This window comes from Peromyscus eremicus, chromosome 8b (assembly GCF_949786415.1).
Source record: "Peromyscus eremicus chromosome 8b, PerEre_H2_v1, whole genome shotgun sequence".
Taxonomy (NCBI): Eukaryota; Metazoa; Chordata; class Mammalia; order Rodentia; family Cricetidae; genus Peromyscus; species Peromyscus eremicus.
In genome coordinates this window covers 13286906-13311243 of record NC_081424.1, presented here as the reverse complement: position 1 = coordinate 13311243, position 24338 = coordinate 13286906, and the positions used below count along the sequence as shown (strand labels likewise).

The following is a 24338-nucleotide window of genomic DNA, read 5'->3' as shown; positions in this document are numbered from 1 at the left end:
GGGACTTACTCCTTAAAACATTTTCTAGAGTAAACAATTGCCAACTCCACTCAAGGAGTCCTAAACAATGAGGAATGCATTGGGAACTCAGAGGTGCTGCAGCCCTACACTCTGCTTCCCCGTGTTTTCCATGTCTCCAGTATCAGCTGTATCCCAAGGCTACAGCAAAAGAGCCATGGAAGTCCCAGGCCTCGTACACACACAACACTGGACAAGAAAGAGTGTCTCTCAGAAGAGTGAGATGTTCCTAGTAAAACATTCTTGTCTCATTGCCCTATATTGGGCCCATATTTAGACCCAATCACTGGCAAGAGTTTGGGGGTCTTTTGAGTCAGACCCTCTCCAACCTTAGTATACACACAGATCACCTGGGAAAGCTTGGTCTGAGTGAAGCCATAGGGCTGATACTCTTGAGAAGTGTCCAAGTGGGTTGGTGTCCTGCAAAGCCCCATACCATTCAGATGCCCACCCCCAGTGAGCTCGTTGTCCCCTGCTCTTGAGGCTCATGGCTGGAAAAGGATGTATGAGGGCTCCATTAGGAAGAAGAAAGTGAGAATAACCCTGTATAGATGAGAGTGATATTGGCAATACCTGTTCACAGTGTGCATTGAAAATGTTGCCTTTAACTCAGAAGTCATACACAGCCTGTGATGTGTCTTTGAAACAGGAAGTACACGGGGTTATACACTATTGTGTGGGAGTACCCATAAAAACAGTATTACTCCTTTATAACTACACACACATTGCAGTTCAAAAAACAGTAGTCAACTCACCTCTTTGTTATCCTTCAGTTACTTTGACTGGTAACTAATATCATGTATCCAAATCCTAATGAAATGGGAATAAATGTGCTTAAGTATAAAGAGTGTAAGGGGCCAAGTCTGCCCCTTGTTCTTACAGTAGATAGCTCATCAGCCTTGGGAGTTACTGGAGAAGAAGAACACACTCCCACGTATCCTAAGAGTCGCTTGACATGATGTTAGGTTTGAAAGATTCTGCCAGTGGTAGATTTCTGCCAAAGCATTGGTCACTGTGCCCTGATTACTGATTTTCAGTGGAGAAAATCATTATGCTTTCTTCATTTAAAAAGGGAGAACTGTCCTGGTTTTTTGTTTGTTTTTGGCGAAAGATACGCAGTCATCCCTTGCTGAAGCTACGTAGGAAAAAGGATAATATAGACAGACAGTCTTGTCCTTCATGAGTCTGATTCATCACAGATGCTTTGGGGCGTGGAAGGAAGCATGTGGCCAGATGTTACATAGACCTACCTGAGGCGGTCATGAGTGGTTGCCATCTCTGGCCTCATATGCAAAGACATCACTCCTGGGGCAATGGGGAAGGAATGTGGGCTTTCACCATTTCATCTGCTTGATCTACCCACCCCAGCACCTCAGCTTCACCTCTGTGTGATTGGCAGGAAGTCAGATCTTGGTCCAATTTCCAGGAGATGCCAAGTGGTGCTAACTGGCCTTGCCAACATGGTCTTACCGTTTTTTTTCTATGCAAGACTCTGGGAGGTGGAGAGATTTCTAGCTGTTCTGGACCAGCTGACGGAAGCTGCTGGACTTGATGCTCCAGGAAGGCAGGGATTGTACTTATCTCTTACGCATCTACGGTATTGCTTGTCAGTGAGTACGTGAACAGCTGGTCTGTTCCCAGAGACCTGTCAATCAGCAATTGACAGATGAAGCATCCACTCTCTAAAAGGAAGAGAACATTTTGTTGCCTGACTTCAGTCATTTGTAATCTAAATATAGAATGCTGAGGTGTCCATCTACATATTTAGGACCTCATAGACTGCCAAAGAGAGATGAGATAATTTTAATATTAGCCAGGCTTGTACAATCAGTGTTCTTAATCGCTGATTGATTCACACAGTGCTGATGAATGCCTCCCTTCCCTTGCTAGTGATAGGGGAGAGTGTTATTAAAAAGGAATAAAACGTTAAAATGCTTAGATGTTAAAATGCTTAAAACTTGAAATATAAAGTATTATATCAAAATATAATTTAAAAGACTAGAAAACAAAAATTTAATGTAATACCAATTAGGAAAATCAAGACAGCGAAAGATAATGAGAGTTAGGAGAGGCTTAAAGGTCGTGCTCTTGGATGAGGACATGGCTGGAATTCAAGGGGTCAGGGACGTAGAGAGGAAGAAATCCACTCCTTGTTATTTGTATGGAATAGTTTCAGCTGTCTATACAATAGAATAAGAATAGAGTTGTGAATGCTTTGTTACATTATAATCAAGGACATCATGAAATATGATTTTTCATTTAAGAATACTTAAAATGGCATTTACTTTAGTTTTTGCAGAAAATCATTTAAATGTTGAAGAAAGTCCATCTCAAATTTGTTTAAAAAAATGTTTTTTGAGACAGGGTCTCACTATGAGGCTATGAATATTTTGATGACTGAATATGATGATGCATTTTGTGACTTAAATTCTTTGCATTTCTTTTGGTTTTTCGAGACAGGGTTTCTCTGTGTAGCTTTGCTCCTTTTCCTGGAACTCACTTGGTAGCCCAGGCTGGCCTCGAACTCACAGAGATCCGCCTGGCTCTGCCTCCCGAGTGCTGGGATTAAAGGCGTGCGCCACCACTGCCTGGCGATGCATTTCATATGTTAATTTCAAGTACCTAAAGACATTGTTCTAAAAAAAAAAAAAAAGAAGAAGAAGAAGAACAAGCAACAACATTAAAAATTCCATTTAGAATTCTGGAAGAAAAAAAAATCTGTAGACTGACATAGTCCAGAAAGGCAAAGAGCTCCTGTCCAAGAAAATATCTGGGCCTCTTACTCATAGGGATGGGACAGAAGGGACCAGGAGAGGCACAGGCCTGGTGTAGGCCCAGCAGCCAGTGAGGTGGCTGCTGCTTCCTGCCTGGTTGAGAGCGTTCAGAAATAAAGTTAGGACAAGTATGAGTGGAGGCTGATGTAATCTCGTGTATAAATGTGCAGGTGATAGGAAGGGATGGGAGGCATGTTTTCTCAAGAATCTGTGTAAATGATGTTGGGGAAATTCTTTGCAGTCAAGAGAGTTGTTGTGGGGATGGGGGAGGGACTGGAGGCTGGGCATGGATTTCTGAAAGTGAGGCATGATGCAGACTGGGTAGAGTGTCCGGAGAGAAGGGAGAGAAGTGTATTCCAGCCGGGATGTGGACTCAGCAGCAGGTCTGGGGCCTGGTGTGCAGCGGAGGTGAGAAGCCAGGTCTCAGGCTGGGGCAAGGAGGAGCATGCTGGGCAAAGCTTCCTTCACTCAGCACTGACTGGCGTCTGCTGCTGTTTTCAGCCCGTCTGTGTCCTGAATGTGACTAAGTTGATGGGATTGAACAGTAACGGCGACGACACTGTGAGGTTGGTTACCACAATTCCTATTTCACAGATAGTCAAGTAAGATCCACTGAAGAAGAGAGGAAAGTGGCCTGGCCTCCCAGAACTAGGCAGAAGGAAGAGTGCTGTGATAAAAAGGAGAAGAATTGGCTCTAGGGGAAAATGTTCCGTGTTTAAGCTTAGGCATTTCCCCATTGTTCTCTTACCTTTGGTTGTTTTAAAGGATCGGAAATTCTTGTATTTGTAAGCGCAGTTTCAGATTGACTCAATTGTTCACAGGTATTTTTTTCTTATTAGTGTATGCTAAGATCATTTGTAAATTGGTTTCATTTTCCTGTGCACAGCAAAGGGGCAGCTGGGAGTTGGCTGCTGCATGAATGGGTACCCCACAGAGTGAAGAGGCACAGAGAATGAGCACTGGCGAATTAAAGCGGATTGTGAATAAGGTGTTTATTTGCATTGTTTTTTCAGAGTCAGTCCTACCGGTGGTTTAGAAGACATGTGGTGTATATAAAGTTTGTGATAGTTGGTGGAAATTTGGGTAAGTGTTGTCACGTTTATTTCTAACACATTTAGTTATAAAATGGTGCCAATGAGGGGAAGTTACTGCCGTGCCCGATGCATCTTTCAAATCTGCACTAAACTTCAAATGAAAAATTTTTAATTAAATGTGGCACTGAATTGGTGTTTTCTGACAGTGTGCTATTTTTCTTCTTAAAACTAATGTTATTAAGTGATACGGGATTTTCTGAAATCTAGTACGTCTAGATTTGGGAAAGCTCAGATGCACAACCCGGGACACCCATGGCAATTTAGTTTATGTTCTAGCCAACCATGTAATAGGAGTAATAAACTCACAGACCAGAAGAATAACATCTCCAAGACAGAGGGTTCGCAACAGCCTCCATGTTGAAACGAGAGAGAAGTTAGCTATTTGAGGAATGGGAAATGAGCCGCACAGCTTCCTGGGAGCTTGCCCCAGGCTGGGGGCAGTAGCTTGAGAGACCCAGAGAAGCAGCATCCCTGACCTCACTGGTGATGACAAGGAGGGCAGGCCTTGGAGTCGGGGGACCCAGGTTAGAACTCTGCACCTGTTTGTTCTTTCATAACCTCTAATTCTTCTGTAAACCAAGGCCTTTAGTGTTTCCACTCTGCAGGATTGTTGTGGGAATAAGTGAGCTCAGAAATGCTGGGCATAGTAGGTGCTCCACAGCAGCCAGGTTTCATGGCTTGTTTGGGGACCACATTTGCCATTAAAACTAAGCCACTCAAAAGGTGTGTGTCTTCAGCAGGAGACTTGCGGAATGGGTTGATCACACACGTGTGATTTTACAGGGGGCAGCACAGCCACTTCTCCATCATTTACTTGATAATGAGCTGGGCGGCCTCCTTCTGGAACCCCAGGAAGCCATTCTCAGACAAGCACAGCTAACCTTTCCTGCCACCTTGCAACCGAGTGAGGCCACGTTGTTGGAGCTTTTGGTTAAAGTATGATACCATTTCCATCCACATTAGTAAGAAGGGACAGCAGTGAGGAAATGATACTTTTGGTTTGTACAGGCTTTTATTTCCAAACTTTTTTTTTTATTTTACCTTCTGTGGTCATGTAGCTTCATAGAGACCCAAGAATTTGGTTTTGGGGTGAAGCCTTTACCTGCATTTGGAGGAGAGTCAGCCATGTCACTGCAGAGGGGTGTTGATGTAAAGGTCACACGTCTGTTTCATGAATCATGGACATGGACATGACCTCAGGAGATCTCTATGATAATCTCTAAAGAGCCAAAAAGTCTCTTCAACAAAATTTCTAACTGGGGGTACAAGTCCTCTCAGAGATAAGGAACTTGCTTATGGTAAGGCAGCTTGCTGATACATGAGGCGTGAGACTGAGGGAGTAGGCCTGGTCTCTCCAGCCCTCTAGGGAAGTACTGATTATTACAATATAGGATAATATTTCAAAACAATTAGAAAAAGAACGCAAACGTTCCAAGCATGTAGAAGTATTTGCTTTTGAGGAGCTAGAATACTCATTCTGGTTTGATCACTAGACACTGTATATGTGCATTAAATCATTGTACTGAACCCAGATGTTTCGTCTTAACGAAAAATAAAATAATAAACAATTAGGGGACACAAGGAAACAGTTTGAGCAGTGATCCTACTGTCCCATATCTTAGTTGTGGTGGTGTTCATGCAACTGTAGGCTTTTGTGAAAGCTCACAGAACTGTACAGTAGAGAGGGGATTTTGTTGTTGTGAATGAAGGATGGAAAGAATGGCCTCTTAGACAGAGGACAGTTAAGTCACTGAAAAGTGTGGGATGAGGGCGAGTGGAAAGAAAGCAGCAGCCTGCTCCTTACATCAGGCTGTGTGTGGGATGGGACTTAGGCTAAGCCCTTCCTGCCACCATAGTGCCTGGCCCCTGGACGGATGTGATGAGCACTGAAGTAGTCGTTGTGTCGTTGTGTCCCCCACCCCCAGTCACCTCACTGTCCCACACACCGGTCCACCATGTCCAGATGCTCTTCTTCCTCTGCCACCCGTCCTCCTGTGGACTAAACTGACCAGCTCCCCTTCTTACATCTTTTTCCCTCTGGCGTTATGTCCATGGCCCACCCCACCCCAGGAAGCTCTTAAAAGAGGCTCCTGCTTTACAGTTCCTCTCTTGTGGATGCCCAGCACCGAGCACTGCACATATCAGGAACTGGGGATGCCTTGCCTCTGTGGATGACGTTAGCAGCCAGCCAGCCCCAAACTCCCTTCTCATCCATTACTCTCATACTGAGCACCCAGTGATGCTTTGTAGAGGCTTTATGTTGAGTAGTCTTCTAAGAAGAGAACTGTTGGAGGGAGAGAAGTAGTCCAGGAGCTCCGAGAAGCAAATATGTCGTCCTCTGTGTCCTGGACTATTAGCTGAGACAGCAGAGTGCTGTGTTTGAATCTGTTGAGGTGCAAGTCTTCCTCAGATTCTGACTCTTCATCATGAGTCGAGACGTTTAAGATTGTTAAAACTACAACTTGTGAATATCTTGGAAAGCCAAGATTCTCCCTCACCTCTGGGCCTATCAAGGTGAGAGATAAGTGCATGGAGAACAGTGGTTCTCATCTGGGGTCACCTTAGAAGGTATTTGGTGATACGAGGGATGTTGCTAAATGCCCTGCAATATACAGGACAGCAGCACATGTGCATGAACCCAGAAAATAACCCCAAATGTCAGTAAAATGTCTAAAGTGCCCAGTATTTTGAGGGTTTATATTTTAAAATATTTTAATATTATTATTTTAATAATAGTTATACATATAACCATCTGAAAAGGGCTCAGAATGCAGAGGCCTGAGATGGCTACCAAGAAGCTACCTCCTTCCTGAAGCTCCCTGACTTCGTTAGGAGTCAGGCTTCCTCCCGACTCTAAGCAAAAACAGATCTAATGAGGTTTTGCTTAGACAGACAGGTCATACTGAACCATGGTCCACAGAAGGAAAGAGAATTTCTCACAGCACACTCTCGGCATCTATAGCAGGGGCTGTCTGTCTCATGCTGTAGACCTCAGCCCAGCTTCCTCGGGTGTGTCTGTCTGCAGATGAGATGGTATTGCGGTCTGAGTGGTCCTCCTTCTGAGTCGATGGTAGGGATTCCGGTGTGATGGAAATGTGCTTAGGGAGGAGAGGGTCTCATTACAGATGATTGAGACAGAGTAGTTTGGTTCACAGGGCTGTTCATTTGCATCCGTTTGCTAGTGACACCACAATCTGGCTTAAATGGGAACTGCTGCACACGTTTGCAGCAGCCCAATATGGCTGCATTTACTGAAGCTGGGAGATTAAAGCAGCATATGTCAAGCTGCGACACAGAACAATTCTCTTGAGATGGCTTGACTTAATTATGGGGCCTATTTTGGGAGGGTAACTGTGCTTTTTGTGTGGTGTATTTTAGGTTACACTAACCCAGCTTCCAGGCCAGTAATATCTTCCCAGAAAGGGTGTGGCATATGTTGAGGACGTGAATATATGCTTACTTAAAGCTTTAGTAGGATGCTCTTGGCTTTATGGTACTCTATTTCCCTTTCTTGTATCCTTTCCTCTCACATGAATGCCCTGGAAATGTGTTCTGGAAAGCCAGACAAGAGAAGGCTGAAAGCCTCACTTCAGATGGCCAGGCCCAGAGATTTAGAGACTTTGTGTTATCGAGCCATGTCTTTAAAATGAAGGGAACTTGGAGGGGTGTACGGAAGTCTCAGAGGTAAACAGGTGACAGAGTATAAAAAACACTTTTATCTGTGGTAAGTGCCTGTGACAAAACTGTCCATTTATAGCACTAAATCAGGAATTCCTGCCCCATCTCAGCTTTTGCTCAGCACTGACACTTGAAGAGACTTTGTATGTTGTAGTCTGGCCCAGCCTCTAAGATTCCTTTTCTAGAACATTCTGCCAGAGTTTAAAGAGATGACCAGAGTAGTTACTGGAAACCAGCCTGTGTGTAGGAGGACAGGGTGGCATCTTCTGCATTGCTTTGTAACCCTGATCGCGGAAGTCATCCACAGTCCCTTTATCACTGGCTCACAGGGCAGGTGTCCTTTTCACTCCAGGATAGTTTGGGCAACAACCTGGACCAGATCCCGTGAAGCTGCTTCTAGCATGCTGCCCTGCTCATCCACCGGAGCCCATGGTTTTGCCATGTGCCCTTACTCTAAAACTCAGTGCCATAGTGTGGCTCTCATCTGTAGCGACATGTAGAAGCCCAAATTCCTCACTTAGGGGAAGTATTTTCAGAGTCAGAAGCTGTCCCGTATGCTAGTGTTTGGCTAGATTGAGAGGACTGTAATGGGGCCGCCTGGGACCCAGGTGGCCAGCCCACCAGCTTTACCGTGAGGCTGTGCCTCCTGATGCCATTCAGATAGCTCTTTTAAGGTTATAAAGACTTGTAATGCATTTGATCCTCCCAAACTAGTAATATTACCGGGTAAAAGCAGAGGCTCCTGGATTTGCCTGTCTAAGGCGGGGACATTGGTAATGTGTGGGAGTGTTTGATGTCCTCTGAAGAATTGGAGGCACTGTTGATATGCGGTGCTGTAGGGAGTGGCGCAAGGGTGCCAGCTGGCCTTCCAAGCCTGGGGAAGAGGTGTCTCAGACAGCTTCTATAGCACCCTGATGAGACGCACAGTCTGGGATGCGCAGTGAACCCACGGAGAAGCCGGATAGATGCACACTCACTATCAGGATCCAGGGAGTCCTCTGGGTCGAAGGCATCGAGGTCCTCCTCACCCCTGCTTCACGTCACTGGGAGCCTCCTCCCTCTAGGCTGTTCCACAGGTTGTGTACATTGCTGCTGTGTGCACCAGAGCTCAGCACAGCATGCCGTTCGGGTGTTCTCTGACACCTCTGTGGTGTGGCTAATCAGTGCCCCTTACCCACCCCTCCTCCATCATTGCCAGCACAGGAGAATGGGACCCTTCTGTTTGGGTAAGAGAGAGAGTCTAGTAAGATGCTCTGCCCACAGACTTTTACCTAATCTCACTAGCTTGAAACCATCCTGATAGGGCTGGAGAGATGACTCAGTGGTTACACGTGTTTCTTTGCTCTTCCTGAGGCTCCAAGTTCTGTTATTAACACCCATCTGGGTCAGCTCACAGCCACCTATAGCCCCTGCCTCTGTGGACAGATAAATACACGAGCACGCACACACACAAATACACATATAAGTAAACACACACACATACACACACACACACACACACACACACACACACACACACAGAATTTAAAAAATAAATTTAAGAAAGCATCCTGGTAGATCTTAGGTGTCAGCATGCTGAGTTTGGGACGTTGGGTTGGTTATCATCGTCGGTGCTGTTTGGTGTCAGAGAAGGTGGTAACCAGACCTATCCATGTGAGGGTGCACTTTGAGTTGGCGAGTCCCCTGTGATTCCTGGGTACTTTGTGAATCCTGTCCTAACATTCTGTCATCTGGAGGTATGAGTGTCTGGACAGTCTTTGCCTGGATCTCGAAGACGGCCTGATATTTTTGCCTCTTTCTTGTCCTGAACTTTCTTCACCGTATAATATCCATCGTCATGTGTTTGATTTCTGTGTAGTCCGCTAGATTTTGTTGTAATAACAGATTGTCCTACACAGTTTTCTTACCTTTAGGGATAGGAAGGAGTAACTTCCATAGAGCGCTTCCTGTACACTAGATGTCTCACAGCTTCCTTGCATGTGGAGTTTCTTACACTTTCTCCTTGCACACACTTCAGAGGGCTGAACTGACTTGTACATACAGGTCACGCAGTCACCTCTGTCTGTCATGCTGAACCAGAGTCTTTGAGCAACTCCTTGCCGGGGATCCCCTATGGCTGTGCTTCCCACTCTGCAGTTCCTGCCTCTGGCTGCAGACCCTGTGTGTCTGGGAAGGGCCCTAAACTGCTGGAGAGACGCAACACCCCCCCCTACACACACACACACACATACACACTTCTGGAAGGAACGGGTGCTCTTAGAGCTGAGGGCAGCAGGCCTGACACCGCCGGAACTCTGGATCTGTGTGTCACTCGTTCCAACTCACTGTAGAGCATGGACTTGTTCGTTTGAAGTTGAGGAGCCAGCCCTATTTACAGCCAGCACCACCGCTGCCTGAGGCCTGTGGACAAGTGGACATTTTTCTTCATTGTTTGTGTATTTGTTTTTAACATTTTCTTCTCTGTGTAAGGAACTCGTATACTGGAGTGAAACTGTAATGCTGTTTTGACTTGCAGGTTGTTAGATTTGCGAAGAAGGGAAAGTTGGGTTTCACAAAAGCATTATTTAACCAGATTATTTAATACTCAAAGGCAGTGGTTCTCAACCTCTGGGTCACAACCCCTTTGGGGATCAAACGACCCTTTCACAGGGGATGCCCACGAGCATCGGAAAGCACAGATATTTACATTACAGTTCATAACAGTAGCAAAATTACAGTTACGAAGTAGCAATGAAAATAATTTTATGGTTGGGGGTCACCACAACATGGAGAACTGTATTAAAGGGTCGCAGCATTAGGAAGGTTGAGGACCACTGCTCTAAGGCGTTGGGTTTCCTTAAATCAAAGCCTTAGATTTCTGACTTAGTAGATTAAAAGCAGAGGTAGGTATTTCTTAGGTTACCTTTAAATAGCACTTTCCTCTGAATATCTAGAGGATTTTTTCTTCTCAGACTTCCCCAAGGCTTGCTTTCACCCTCCTGTGCTTTTCTGTTCTTTCCCTGTGTCTCAGTGTGCACACAGCATAGGAAAAGCGTAAGCACGTGCCCATGTAAGGGCTAAAGCAGACCCAGCAGGTAAGCCGTTTCCAGGATAGATCCTGCCTGAGAACTGGCGAGGTTCATCCCAGTTTGTTCTAGAAGTACTCTGTTTTGGAGTGGTGGCAGCCATGCAGACACCCCTCTGTCATGTTGCTGCATTCTGCAAGAACTTCATCCTTCTCCCATTTAACAGATCAGCCACCCTCTAGGCACAGAGGGGCAGCACACTGCCAATCAGGCTTGATCATCTTGAATCTCTTGGCATTGCTTCTCATGCCTCCTACAGCAAGAATTGTCTGCCAGCCAGTAGCAACGAGACAGTATTACTTGACAGGTCATCTCATGGCTCACAGTGTTTCTGCAGACCACCCGAGCCTTCCAGCAGCCAGGCTCCCACCACTAGCTCTGACCCACACGTGAAGAAGCTGCAGGCTGAACCAGCCCCATCCAATAGAAATCCAACACAAAGACTATTTTTCTCAACACCAGGTTAAAAAAAGGAAAAAGAAACCAGTGAACTTGGTTTATATGAGATATTGTACTTAACCCAATATATATCCAGAATGTTATTGTTTGCCATGTAATGTTTAGACTGCATCTTTGAAATTCAGCGTATCTTTCTTACGGCGAGTCTCACTTTGAGGATGTTAATTTCAGGTATTCATTGTGACTCCTGGCTATATTCTTGGGCACTGTAACTGTCCAAGGTCACACCAGCTGGTTCTTTCTCTTGAATCTCCCCAGAGAAACCTGATCAGTGCTCTTGCCTCCCCAAGTTGGAGGCCACATATTTCTCTCCTCCTTGTGCCTTTCCCCCTGGCACACTAATTATAGGGAGATGCTTAGGATGACCATAACTGCTAGGTCAGCAGTCTGCCTCCACCCTGGCAGCCAGGGAGACCACAGCCTGGAAATGCTGGTGCATGCTAGAGCGTAGTTCTGCTTTCTCCATGGTGGTTTCCATGTTTCTCCTTTTCTTAGAGGTAACTTGGTGGCATTTTATTTTTCAGGACCAAGTTGATGTTGTAATGTATTCCTTCTTAAAGACTCTTCCTAACTAATAGATTCTTTAAATATATTATTTAGTAGCTTCTCAATGACATCATAGAGCACATAGGTATTATGTATTCTTAAATGTCACATATGCCTCCTTTGATGGGATGAATTAGGGAATTGAATCTATAGCCTTGCAAGTGTAATGGAAGCACTCTTGTAGGTGGAAGTTTTCCAGTGTCCCGCAGCTGCTTGATCCTAAGTAAACACACAGAGGCTTATTTAATTATGAACTGTTTGGTCTATGGCTCAGGCTTCTCGCTAGCTAGCTCTTTCATCTCAAATTAACTGATTTCTAATAATCTATGTTTTGCCACGTAGCTTCGAGGCATTACCTGTGTTCCATTACATCTTGCTTCCCCGGCAGCGCTCAGCGTCTCCTCTGACTCTGCCTTCTTCTCCTTGTCTCTGCCTGGATTCCCCACCTGGCTCTATTCTGCCTTGCCATAGGCCACAGCAGCTTCTTTATTAACCAGTGGTAGCAACACATATTCACAGCGTAAAGAAAGACCATCCCACAGTACACTCTAACACTGATCTTTATCTCTTTTACCTGCTCGTTGAGACGGACGGGGACTCAGGAAGTTGCCCAGGCTAATCTCAGACTTGTTTAGTGGTCCTTGAACCTGCAATCTTGCCTCAGCTTTCAGAGTAACTTGGGTTATAGACATGTCTGCCACATCCAGCTTTATGTCTCCCTTTTGTTGTGTCACTTTGTTTTATTGTATATGTATGTGGGGGTGCACTCCCTCACATCAGTCAACGTGGAGGCCACAGGTTGACATCGATGCCATTCTCTGTTACTTTTACCTCTTTGAGAGAGGGTCTCTCACTGAACATGCAGCTAGGCTGGATGGCTAGTGAGCCCAGTGATGACCCTGCACGCTCCAGCACTGTCACCGCACACATCTGGTTGTTGGGGATCCCAGCTCAGGTCCTTACACTCGCTTTGCAAGCATTTTCCTTCAGCCATCTCCACAGTCGGGTTTTGTTTTGACTGGTCAAATATTTCTCCGGTCTACCAGCCCGTGAGTATTACAGAAGGTCAGGTTCTGTTTCTACCACCTGTCAAGTCCCTGTCTGTTGACCCCATCGCATGAACTCTCAGACCATAATCACAGTGTGGGGAGGAAGCTGGCAAGAAAGGGGGACGAGCAGCCTGGCATCAGTACTGTGAGCTTCACCCACATACAGACTCTGATTTGTAAAGCTTGAACTTTGGATCAGGAAAAGATTCTCTTATTCCTAACTGGAGCCCAGACCCACATCTCCCAGCACTCTCAGTGACGTGCAGGAGAAACCAGCAGTGCCTTTTCTGAGGTCATGTGGCAGCTGAAGGGAGGGTGGCGCCCAGACCAGCCCCTCCCTGGGAGACGATGAGTTTCCCTGGTCCCTCAGTGTTGTGCCTCGAGGTTGTGACTTGGTGTGGCTCCCATATTCCCAGATTGCCCAGAACCTGCCCTTTAAATGCTCTCCGTCCGTATAGTGATTTGGAATCAGAGCAGTGTGAAAGGCCTTTCTTTCTCCTTACCCACCCCTTCCCTGAAGCAATGCTCACTTAGACACACCCCCACCACACAGCACTCCCTTCTCACACCTGGGTTGAAGTCATCTTTATTTCCTTGAGCGAATAGCCTGTGTTCATCTCGCAGTGTCTTTTAGTGGCTGTGTTTCTGTTAAGAAGCCAGAGGTTATCATTGCCTCTGACCAGGGTCTTGGTCCCTAGGTTTAGTTTGCAAAGGTGATACTAAGTAAAACATGTTTTAGTTTTGCGTGTTGTACTGATAGTTAGCAGAGAGGGGGGGCCCTGGATGAATGGAGGGAGAGAAAATAGCAAAGCCAGACAGCATTTACTTCAGTGGCCCTTGCCCTGGAGCCTTTCTCGGGGTCTCCTGATGAGACAGAATGTGTCTCAGTGCCCAGTTGGTGTCCTGGGAACAGGGCCCAGGGAAGACTGTAACAATCACCTGCTCCGACTCAGTTGTATCTTTTCTCCTAGGGAGACTGTGGGGACCCTGTACCTTGATGAACGTGTCCTAAAATCTGTGTACATGCATAACTTCAACATTTTTTCAGACTTCTAACACCCACTACAATGGAGAATATTTTGACTCTCCAACCCCTTGGAGTCTGCAGGTAGATTGCATGGTTGGAACAATCCTTCACTGCCCTGGGAAATCAGAGGGGCAGTCAGACGTGGCGCGTGGTACAGAGGGATTTATTTAATGGATAAGAATGATAGCCTGTTATTACTGTTACTACTGTGTGTGTGAAAATTGTGATGTGATGTACCTGTAGAGCAAAGTGGGAGCAGGAGACCCACAAACACACATGTACACACACACACACACACACACACACACACACACACCTACACACCCCTACCTGTACATACTTCCTCTTGTATCCCTCTCACCAGAAGGGAGAAGGTGGTTGGTTGCTTTAGGAAGGACTCACAGAGAAACCGTAGAACCCGGCTGTGAAGGCCTGAGTATACCAGAAAGTGAAGAACATTCCACCTTTTTATTTTAGAAGCGTATATTAGGGTTTTAGAATCGCAACAGATAAAAAGATGAAGTGATCGTTATATCTACCGTTCATTCGCAGGAAACGGCACTGTACTTGCGTGGAGACTGGATACTCATGGTATAAATAAGGTTTTCCTCATAAAATTTGTTGAAATTTGGTCTCCTGTGTAATGATGCTGAGAGGCAAGGTGTTTAAGGGCTGATCTGTTTAGATGGATTGGCTTTTCTTGTGGGAATGGGTTCATTCTCAGAGAGGGCTGCTCCCTCCCTCAACATGTGATCACTCCACAGGCACCAACTAGCTCCCACAGCCAGCTCTGCACAGACACCAAGCAGAACTAAAATCAGCCTCTCTTCCCTTAGAAGTGGCCCAGTCACAAGTATTCTGTTACTGCCACAGAAAATGGACGAAGACAAGAATTGAGAGTGCCAGCTGATACTGTGCTGAAAATACAGTCGTGCGGGGCAGTGCCCCTCCCCCGCCCCTCCCCCTCCCCCGCCACCGCTCCTCTACACATTTCTGTAGCTGTGTGCTCAAGTTACCCTTGTTGGTTCTTTGATCCTAGAGGGTGTAACAGGGAAATTTCACCCTGACCTTTTCACGTGCTGAGGTAGAAGAGGACTTCAAGAACACAACTGCTTTGTTTGAAAGGCTGACTTCCCTGGGTGGCCTGTATAAGGGAAGCCTTTGTCGTTAATTTCCCTGTTTCTCCACTCTGGAAGCAATGTGAGTTGCAGATCTTCATTCTGATGAAGAGGAAGGTGGTCACCAGGAGCTGGCTTCCGGCTTTGTTTATTTTAGTTTTTTGGAACAAGGTTTGTCTGTGTAGCCCTTGCTGTCCTAGAACTCACTCTGTAGACCAGGCTGTTCTCAAACTCTACCTCCCAAGTGCTGGAATAAAAGGCATATGCCAACCCTGCCCAGCAAATATCTGTCTGTCTGTCTGTCTGTCTGTCTATCTATCTATCATCTATCTATATCTATCTATCTATCTATCTATCTATCTATCTATCTATCTATCTCTCTCTCTCATCTGTTTTATGTATATGCATACTATACCTGCTTGGCAGAAGAGGGCATCGGATCCCATTATAGATGGTTTTAAGCCACCATGTGATTGTTGGGAATTGAACTCAGGACCTCCAGAAGACCAGCCAGTGCTTTTAACCTCTGAGCCATCTCTCTAGCCTGGTTTGGGGCTTTAAGCAGAACAATGGGCAGGGCATCGCTTTGGTTCTGGGCATGTGTATGAAGCAGAGTTCCGTTACTGACCATCTGTGGAAGGCACCATTCAGGGCCTTCTGTGATTTCTGACTAGGCAATTTCTCCACCACATTCATACATAGTTACACTTCATACACAGTCCAACAGCAAAACCAAACCAACTCTGTGCCCGCACCAGGGTGCAAGAACTTCCTCCTCTGAAGAGCCTTTCAGGGAAGCTGGGAAAATGGCTCAGCAGTAGATGTAGATGATCCAGGTTTAGTTCCCAGTACCCACCACACTCAATTCTATACAAGGCTTATTTTAAATGACATCTTTTTCATGATCCCTCCAGCTGGAAAATTCATCTCTGTATCCCATACTCTATTTTTTTCATTACACTTGCTGAAAACAGTAAGTAAAGGAATGAGTGTAATATATTTCTAGAACCTTTAGCACAAACCAGAGAAACAAATAAAGGTCACTTTCAGATGCTTGTTTCCATCAAAGAGACCTTTGGTGTATCAGTCAGCTCAGGGAGCTATAACAAAATGCCTGAGACTGAGGGGCAAAGGGAGTTTAAGCAACAGAAATTGATTTCTCACTTTCTGGATACTAGAAATCTTAGGTCAGCGTGCCAACACGTAAGGTTTTTTGTGAGACCTATCTCCTTGGCCTGTAGATGACAACGGCCTCCCTGAGTCTCACATGGCCCTTTCTATATGTGTACACTGGGTGTTATTTCTTGTTTTCATATTACTTCTTAAGTTCTTGGTTTGTCTCACTATGTAGCCCAGGCTAGCCTTGAGTTCGCAGCAGTCTTCCTGCCTCAGTCTCCTTAGTATTGTGTCTAAGCCAGGATTCTTCCTCCTGTTTCACTTACTTTGTTTTTTGTTTTGTTTTAGAAAGCAAAGTAAACTTTAAAAAGAAAAGAGACAAAAGTAAACACCCCTCAAAACAAACAAATAAACACACACACTGGCTAGCCTCAAACTCCCTGTGTCGCACAGGAGGATCTTGAACTTCTGAGTCTTCTGCCTCCAGCCCCCAGGTGCTGGGATACAGATGTGAGCTGACATATCCGGTCTTATGTGAGCTGACATATCCGGTCTTATGTGATGCTGGGGAACCCAACCAGATCTTTGTGCATCATTGAGCTACGTTCCTGTCTTCCTCTCTGTCTTTGAAGGACCTACCCTATGTAACCCTATGTGTGACCCTATTTAACATGATTACCCCTTTTAAAGTCCCTATCTTTAAACACAGTCACCTTGAGAGATAGGGCTTCAGTACATGAATTCTAAGAGAATATAATTCAGTGTAATCCACACATATAAAAGCTCTACCAGGCCGAGTGTGTGCATGTGCAGAGTTTCCTCTGTCAAGAACTTTCTCTCTGCTGAGAACTTTCTCTCTCCCCATGTCTTACTCAGGAAATCCACAGACTCGCTGATGGTTCTGGTCCCTGTGATAGCCCACCCAATCAGGCTGCCTCCATATGATCCCGTCCCACAAAGACTGCTTCTGCTTCCTGGAAAGGGCTCCCCTACATGCTCTCACATCCATCACATCCCTCACAGCTCTTTCTGCCTCCTTCAGCTACCAGTGCAGGCAGAGGAGAGAATGAGCCTCAGCAGAGAAGGAAGGAATTGGGGACTAGAACAAGAGGGTGGCAGTTGTGTCGTGAGGGACATGACGCCTTCCTTTTGCTTCTGTGAAACACTGTCACATCCCCGGGGTCCCCAAGTCTGGAAGCCGCTGAAGTAGTTCCTTAGCTCTACAAGTTTAAGCAGTTGATAGGGAGGTAAGAGAATTCAGCTGGACTGGGTCCTTAGTCAGACCACCCTGACTTAGTGGAGGGAGGCTGTTCACTTGAAGACAGTGTTTTCTGCTAAGTCAGAGGCCCCTCACACTGTGTCATCAGCCTGCAGCTTAGCTGAAGGCACCAGCTTTGCATTGTGCAAAGTATTGATTCTCACAATTAATATGCTGGAAAGTGTGGTTTCCGCACTTTCTGCCAGTGTCGAGGTTCTCACCCTGAAGTGAACCAAATCACCTGGGGAGCTTTTACAGAATCCCGACCCCATGCTTGCACCCCCTCCCTCTACAGCACCCAGCAAGAGAGATGATGGGGCGTCCTAGCCGTGAGTTAACCACAGCCCCGCCACTTATCACTTCCTCACAGGCCTCTTATTAAATCAGGAGATAATAGTCACAATTCTATGTTTACTTGACAAAGCCAGTGACCAGTTTGTTTTTTCAAACATTTCGTCACAGAAACTTTGAAATTTGCAGTAGTAAACGGTAACTTAAGAGCTCTCCATGCGCTTCACCAGCTCCAGCTGTGCTGATTCATCTTATCTCTGATTGATGCTGTTATTGTTTAACTGATTCACTTGTGTTCTATAGATAAGAAAGAAAATCATTTGAGAACTGAAATCGGCTGTGTGACTCTACCATGTACTGAGTCGGAGTGGGCATGCAATTCACTCTATTGACCCCTTTGCAGCGCCCAGAGATCTTGCTACCCACCCACATTTTATGTGTAGAAATTGAAACTCTAAAAATGGTCAAACCTGCCCAAGGTCTCCCAGCTGCTGAGGACCTAAGCATGTATCCACACCCCTAAGAGTGAAAACCTTTTTGAAAAAAAATAGTTGAAAGCTTTGTAGTATAACCACATGGGCAGCTAAATCCTAAAGCAAATACATCATAACATTAATGTAAATGGCTAAGTGGTACTCATGAATGTTCAAAGTAAAACTTGAAACTTTAGGAGTGAAAAGTCTCAGAGTAGAACGTTGGTGTGGGCAGGGGATATCAGCAGAATAAAGTTTCTCTCAACTGTCAAGCAGCGGATGAAACAGAAGCTCTGTCCAGAGCTTCTTCCCTATGAGACCGATGGGAAACTTGCTTGGATCTTCACCTTAAACATCTCACAGGGAGAGATGGACATGGGGATGGGAGGATGAGAAGCCTGACGCTAAAGTGGAACATCTCCCAGAAGGCTGCTCAGCTGTGGGCCTGCTGCCCAGGAAGCTTCCTCACTGAGCTGCTCTTGGGAAGTCCAAACCAAACATAGGAAAGATGATGCTTTTCTCCAGTTTGGGCTACTTACGTAAGACTGCATGGGATGTCTTCATCATTTGTCCAAGAGAACACTGTGTGCATACAACACGTGTTGAAGCTTTCCCATGTGCAGGAGCGGAACCACTTTTTTTTGTACAACACAAGGAAGGAAAGAAGGAAGGAAGGAAGGAAGGAAGAACGAGCAACCCCGGCACCTCTCTGGTGTGCGCTGGTCCTGCTTTGAGGATGAGCTGGCCTGTCCAGTAACTGCTATGTAACAGGCTTCATAGGCAGTGATGGTTGGAGAGGGCATCATCAGTTCAGGGGATCCATGGCCTTGTTTTCCTGCTCAAGGGGAAGGGAACCTGTGAGTCCCTCATGTTGCCCTGCAGAGAGCTCTTGTGTCCCGGAAGCTGGTGCGTTCCAGCTCAAGAAGGACTCTGCCCTTCTGCTTCAGTCTGCCAGGGAGAAGGGGGTCACCTAGGGATGCTGAGGTCACCTCATCAGAATCCCCCATGGTCCCTACAAACTCCAAAATGATGGTTGTACTGGAAACCAAGAAGTTTTTAACAGCCACCCTTCTCACTGACTCCCAGCTCCACCTTCCCAATCCCAGTAGACTCCGGGCAAGTGACTCCGGTATTCATACTGTCAGACTGTTCTTCCATGACACCAGGAGCGCCACATAAAATAGAAGCACCCTCATGCTTTATTCAGAAGCGTGATAAGCAAGTTTTGTAATCGGTCTGGGCCACAAGTCCCAACACCATCCTTATGCCTTTGAGATTTGGGGGAAGTAGCCCGGGTCCTTTGGGGCTGGCTCGTAGAGTAATTGTAAATTCTGAACTTAAAGACAGTATGTGAGTACAGCTAGCTTCATCTCTGGTTCATAGCAGGTGCCCCTTTTTCTGACAGAGGTGTGGCTTGTGGTAGAGTTGATGGGGAAGGACTCTACCCTTGGGTCCGAGCCCTGCCAGCAGCTGGTGGTGTGAACACATTTCTCCTCACACCACAGTTCCATCATGTGAAAACGGACTGTTCTTCCAGATTCCCAGTGTGCTGGGGTGGTCTTGTTTTTTTCCTTTTTAAAAATACCTTCCACGTTGTTATCCCTAAGAAGGGCCTGAGTGGGAACCCAGAAAGGGCTGGGAGCGACTGGAGACTGGTTGGTGAGATTCCTGGACAGAGACTAGGGAGACAGGAGCAGAGTGAGCCTGAAATTAGAGGCTGGCATTTCTAAGCATTGAGTTTAGTGCTTGGAATTCTTGCCAAGGAAGGCTTACTTAGTTCCACCATGCCGAAGAGCGTGGGTGCCCGTGTTTCCGGTCACTTCCCCTCCAGAGGGTTAATTGCAGCCTGGGCTCCTCCTCCGGCAGGGCAGCTACTGGGGGAGGCCGGGGACTGCGGGATGAGTGGGCCGCTGCAGCATTCCTGCGCACACAGGCTGCCGCTGCCTTTCTCCCCCGATGATTTTATTGTTTCTTGTCATCTCACTGCCCGAGAGCTTGCTTGCTCCGTTTTGCATAACGTACATTAGGCTTGTTGTTGGCTTTCAGTGGAGCCTTGCTTGTGGCTCTTCTGTCCTTGTTGTCCCTGCCAGTCACTGCCACCGAGCACTGGGGACATATGTCCTGACTCCCACACAGCTGCCAGGAGCCCAGTAGTTGGGCTTCCTTAAATGTAAGCAGCTGGAGGAGTGTGGAGACAATTAGAGGGCTCCGCCAGGCATCATGGTTTGCTCACTCTCTCTGGGTCTGTGGCTCTTGCTCAGTTGTATTTTCCATTGGGGTATTGTCGGGCCTCTTTTTTCCCCTCCCCTGGTAGCAGGAACTTGCAAGGAGGAGTAATTTGCTTACTTTCTGTGTGACTGAACTTTTCATGGTGAGGGCTGGGCACATACAGTAACCTTTATATTTCAAGTGGTCTACAACCGGAAAGGATATTTTGTGTATATCACTCTCTCGTTTGGTCTGGACACAGGCTCAGAAAAAAAAAAAAAGAAGGCTCCACTCAGGATGGGAGAGCCAGAATCATCATACCCCACCCACCCTCACGTTTCCCACCATCTCTAGTCAGACCACACAGGAGACAGAGTGAGAGAAACCTGCCGCCTCTGCCTTGTTCTCTCTCTCTCATTTCAGCCAGTTAAATATTTCTCAAATACACTTGGAGCGCACTGCTAGATTCTCTGGCGACAGATAACTGCACAGACAGCCTTTGCCTTAGGGAGCGCCCCGTGGAGTTGGGGAAACAGGACGTTGAAACTATGCGGTTTAGGGAAACAGTGCCTGGCAGGTGGAAGACACTAAGTAACTGAGTGTTGAAGAGAAAAAAACAGGCAAATAAATGAGAATATAACACAGCCCACTAAAGTCCTGAGACACAACAACATGGTCCTGAGCAACAAAATGTTCCATGTCTATGGCAGGACTGGACACAGAGACTGCATCCTGGGGCCTTGGAATGAGGCCCCATCCTGGGATGTCTGTATTCAGGATTTACTATCCATTTACAGAGCTACATGAGAGTTGAAGATTTCCAGGGAGAGAGTGGGTTGGGAACAGGAAAAAATGGTACTTTATGATTTTAAAGTGAGATAAACAGCCAGGTAGTGGTGGCGTGTACCTTTAATCCTAGCACTCAGGAGGCAGGGGCAGATGGTTCTCTGTGAGTTCGAGGCCAACCTGGTCTACAGAGCTAGTTCTAGGACAGCCAGGGCTATACAGAGAAACTCTGTCTTGAAAAACAAAAACAAAAAGTGAGATAAACAGAAAAAAGGAGGCGGATAGAGACCGACAGAGCGGGAGGGAAAGAGTATGTATAAAAATTAAAAGGCACCTGGCAAAATCACCCACCTTGATAATCCACCTTCTAAACTTGAAAATCAGTATGTTGTAGAAAACTGTATTTGCAGACCTGCTAACAGATGACCAGCTGCTGGGACCTGGCCAGGAGACTGAGATGGGGAAACCACTGTGAGCCTGTGAAGATGAAAAGTAGGTTTCCTAGAGGACAGGACTCGGGTAGGACCCATGGGTGCACAGCTGTGGGGAGAGGGTATGTTAGGAGCAGTGGAGGATTGCTAGAGGAGACGTGGGGGCTGCGTGGCCACTGTAAAACCATACTTTGGGTCAGAGAAAGCAGTTAAGCAGGAAGCAGTGTGACAAGGACGTGCACACAGTTGTTCAGCCCAGCATTCTGCACAGTTCCAGCTGCCTCACATCCTGGGCTGGCCTCTGTCATCTCTGTTGATGGCAGTGCTGAGTGTTGAGAGTAAGCAGGGCAAGTAGGTACCTTCTCGGGTTGGCCATCTTCTAGGTGTCTCCTGGTGACGCTGGTAGACCTGTGTGAGCATAGCTGTCGGGAGGGCCTTTGGTTTTTATTGGTTTGAACCATCAGGAAGGGGATTAGCCACTACATAGATAGAAAGTCAATCTCTCAAGTTTTGTTTATTTGGATTGTTTCCAGTCAATTAGGCTATTAGCATGTTTTAAAAGTAACATCATCATGTAGTATTTTCCAATAACCTTGTTTTTACTGAATGAATAGCTGACTCAGATCCAAATGAATATTAAAAGTCAGTACTATTTGTATTCATTTGTATTTTGTACCTCATTTGTATTCACTTAACCAAAAATTACAGTGAACCAACCCCTTGGGGAAAAAAGCATATGTGTTAAAGTTTGCTTTCCTGTGACTATTAGCAGCATGTCCCACACCATCACTCCCACACCGATAATTACACCTGAATGTGGATGAGGAGTCCAGGCCATGGATCAAGCAGTTCTTACGGTTTAGGTGTCATGTGGTGCTTCACTTTAGAGAGGCTCAGCAGCTTCTTTCAGAGTTACCCTTACCCGTATTTTCAAGTTGAAGAAAATTATTTCTTAACCTCGTCTCTCTGCCTACCTCCTTACCAATGTCTCCCTTTACAACACCTGTCTCCTGCCCAATGTGGGTGCCATTTTGGAGACTCAGTTCCTGCGGACATTGATTCTAAGTCATGTAGAAGAAAGGTATCAGCCTTGTTTTCCTTTCGTGTGTGTGTTTGTGTGTACGTACACATGTTTGGAGGTCAGAGGTCAATGTTGAGAGCCGCCTTTAACCTCTCTCCACTGTAGTTCGTTTGTGTGTGTTTTGTTGTTTGAGATATGATCTCACTTTGTATTCCTGGCTAGGGCTTTCTGTGCAGACCACTAGACTGGCTTCGAACTCACTGAGATCTGCCTGCCTCTGCCTCTCTAGTGCTGGGATTCCCTCTTAGTTTTTGAAGCATTGTCTCTCACTGAACCTGGAGCTAACTGATTCCACTACACTGGCTGGCCAGGGATCCAGTCATCTACACCCCTCAGCTCTGGGGTTATAGATGGATGCCACAACACCCATTAGTTATATGGATGCTGGGGATCCACAGGCACTTTATCATCTGAACCCTCCCAGCCTTGCTTTTCATTTGAGGTAGAGATGCAGGGGGTTAGAATTTCTACATGTGACTCTAGTGATAAGTAGAACTTGGATTTTTGCATGGGAGTCATAAAATAGACTGGAATCCTGAAAGGCTTCTGTGAAATTATGGTCCCTCTCTCATATTTTTGCAATATAATTAGATTACTTGTTTTCTTAGCTATTTTTGTCATCCTGTGCTTATCTGGGTGAGGTGCTTGGTGAAGAGGAGGAGATGAAGGTCAAGAGAAAGAAGCCAGTATTCCCCTTTTCAGTTACCTTCTCTGACCAGTGCCGTGCACAGTTTTTCATATTGAAGTAACACTGTTTCTCGTGGTCTCTTAAGTTTTTCTGTGTAGCCAGTCTCATTGTCTATAAATAAGTGCAGTTCTTCCTTCTCAGTCTTTTATTCCTCCTCACTTAGCACCCCGACAGGGATGTTAATGCAATGCAGTTTTAAGAAGCATGGATAGCACAGGTTGTCTACTGATGATGAAGGAGGGTTGCTGACATCCCTGCCTTGAGTGTGATGCTTTGTTTGGGTTAAGAAAGGACCTCTTGGGGGCTGGAGAAATGGCTCAGCACTTAAGAGGACCTGAGTTCAATTCTCAGAACCCTCTTTGGGCAACTCATAACCATCTATAACTCCGGCTCCAGAGGGATCTGCACTTCTGACCTTTGCCTTTGTGGGTTGCTGCATTCATGCGCATATAGCCTCACACAGACAAAACACGCATACACATATTTTAAAAATATAAAAGCTGAGTGTGGTGGCCCATACCTTTAATCCTAGTACTCTGGTGGCAGAGAGAGGCAGATCTCCTGAAAGTAGGAAGCTAGCCTGGTCTACATAGCAAATTCCAGACTACACAGTGAAACAGTCTCAAATATATATAAAAGGAAATTGCCCTTGATTGTACTTTACTCAGATTTTTCACATCTTCAAAAATTGCAAAGAGCTAAATTATTTTTGAATACTTTTTAGCATCTACTGATTAAAATCGCAGGTTTTTCTCTTTTAATCTGATAGCAGAGAGTGGTTGTTATCAGTTCTCTAAAGTGAAATAGCCGTTTGTGTGTGACTCAGGATAAAGTCCTTTCTGAGTAGGAAAGTATGGAGCCCTGAGTGCTGTCCAGCACAGTAAAAAACAGTTGCGTTACTGGGGCTGGAGAGATGACTCAGTGGGCAAAATGCTTGCACACAAATATAAGACCTAAATTTGAATCCCCAAATGTGTAAACCCAGGTGGGGGTGGTAGCGCCTGTCTAAACTGCAGCGTTGGTCCAGGGACGTGGAGACGAAATCTTCAGAAAGTCACTTGGCGTACATAGTAAGAGCAACGTGGAGACCCTGTCTCCAACAAGGTAGAAGATAAGGACCCCAATAAAATAAAATAGAAATTGTGTTATTGTTGCAGCCGAAATTAGTCATGGTATAG

At 46.0% G+C, this 24338-nt stretch overlaps 1 protein-coding gene across 7 annotated transcripts in view; it reads left to right on the top strand.

Moving 5' to 3' along the window:
- The window catches only part of Fyn (FYN proto-oncogene, Src family tyrosine kinase), a 197006-nt gene that overhangs the window by 82926 nt on the left and 89742 nt on the right, over nucleotides 1-24338 (top strand). For 5 of the 7 annotated variants that reach the window (XM_059272531.1, XM_059272529.1, XM_059272528.1 and 2 more), the window contains one exon: nucleotides 3806-3875. The exons of the other annotated variants lie outside the window; for them this stretch is intronic. Coding sequence is in view for 3 of the 5 variants with exons in the window: in XM_059272529.1 (XP_059128512.1) it covers nucleotides 3806-3875 (70 nt within the window). In the remaining 2 variants the exon portion in view is untranslated. The remainder of the gene's footprint in view (nucleotides 1-3805; nucleotides 3876-24338) is intronic. 7 annotated transcript variants of the gene reach the window in all.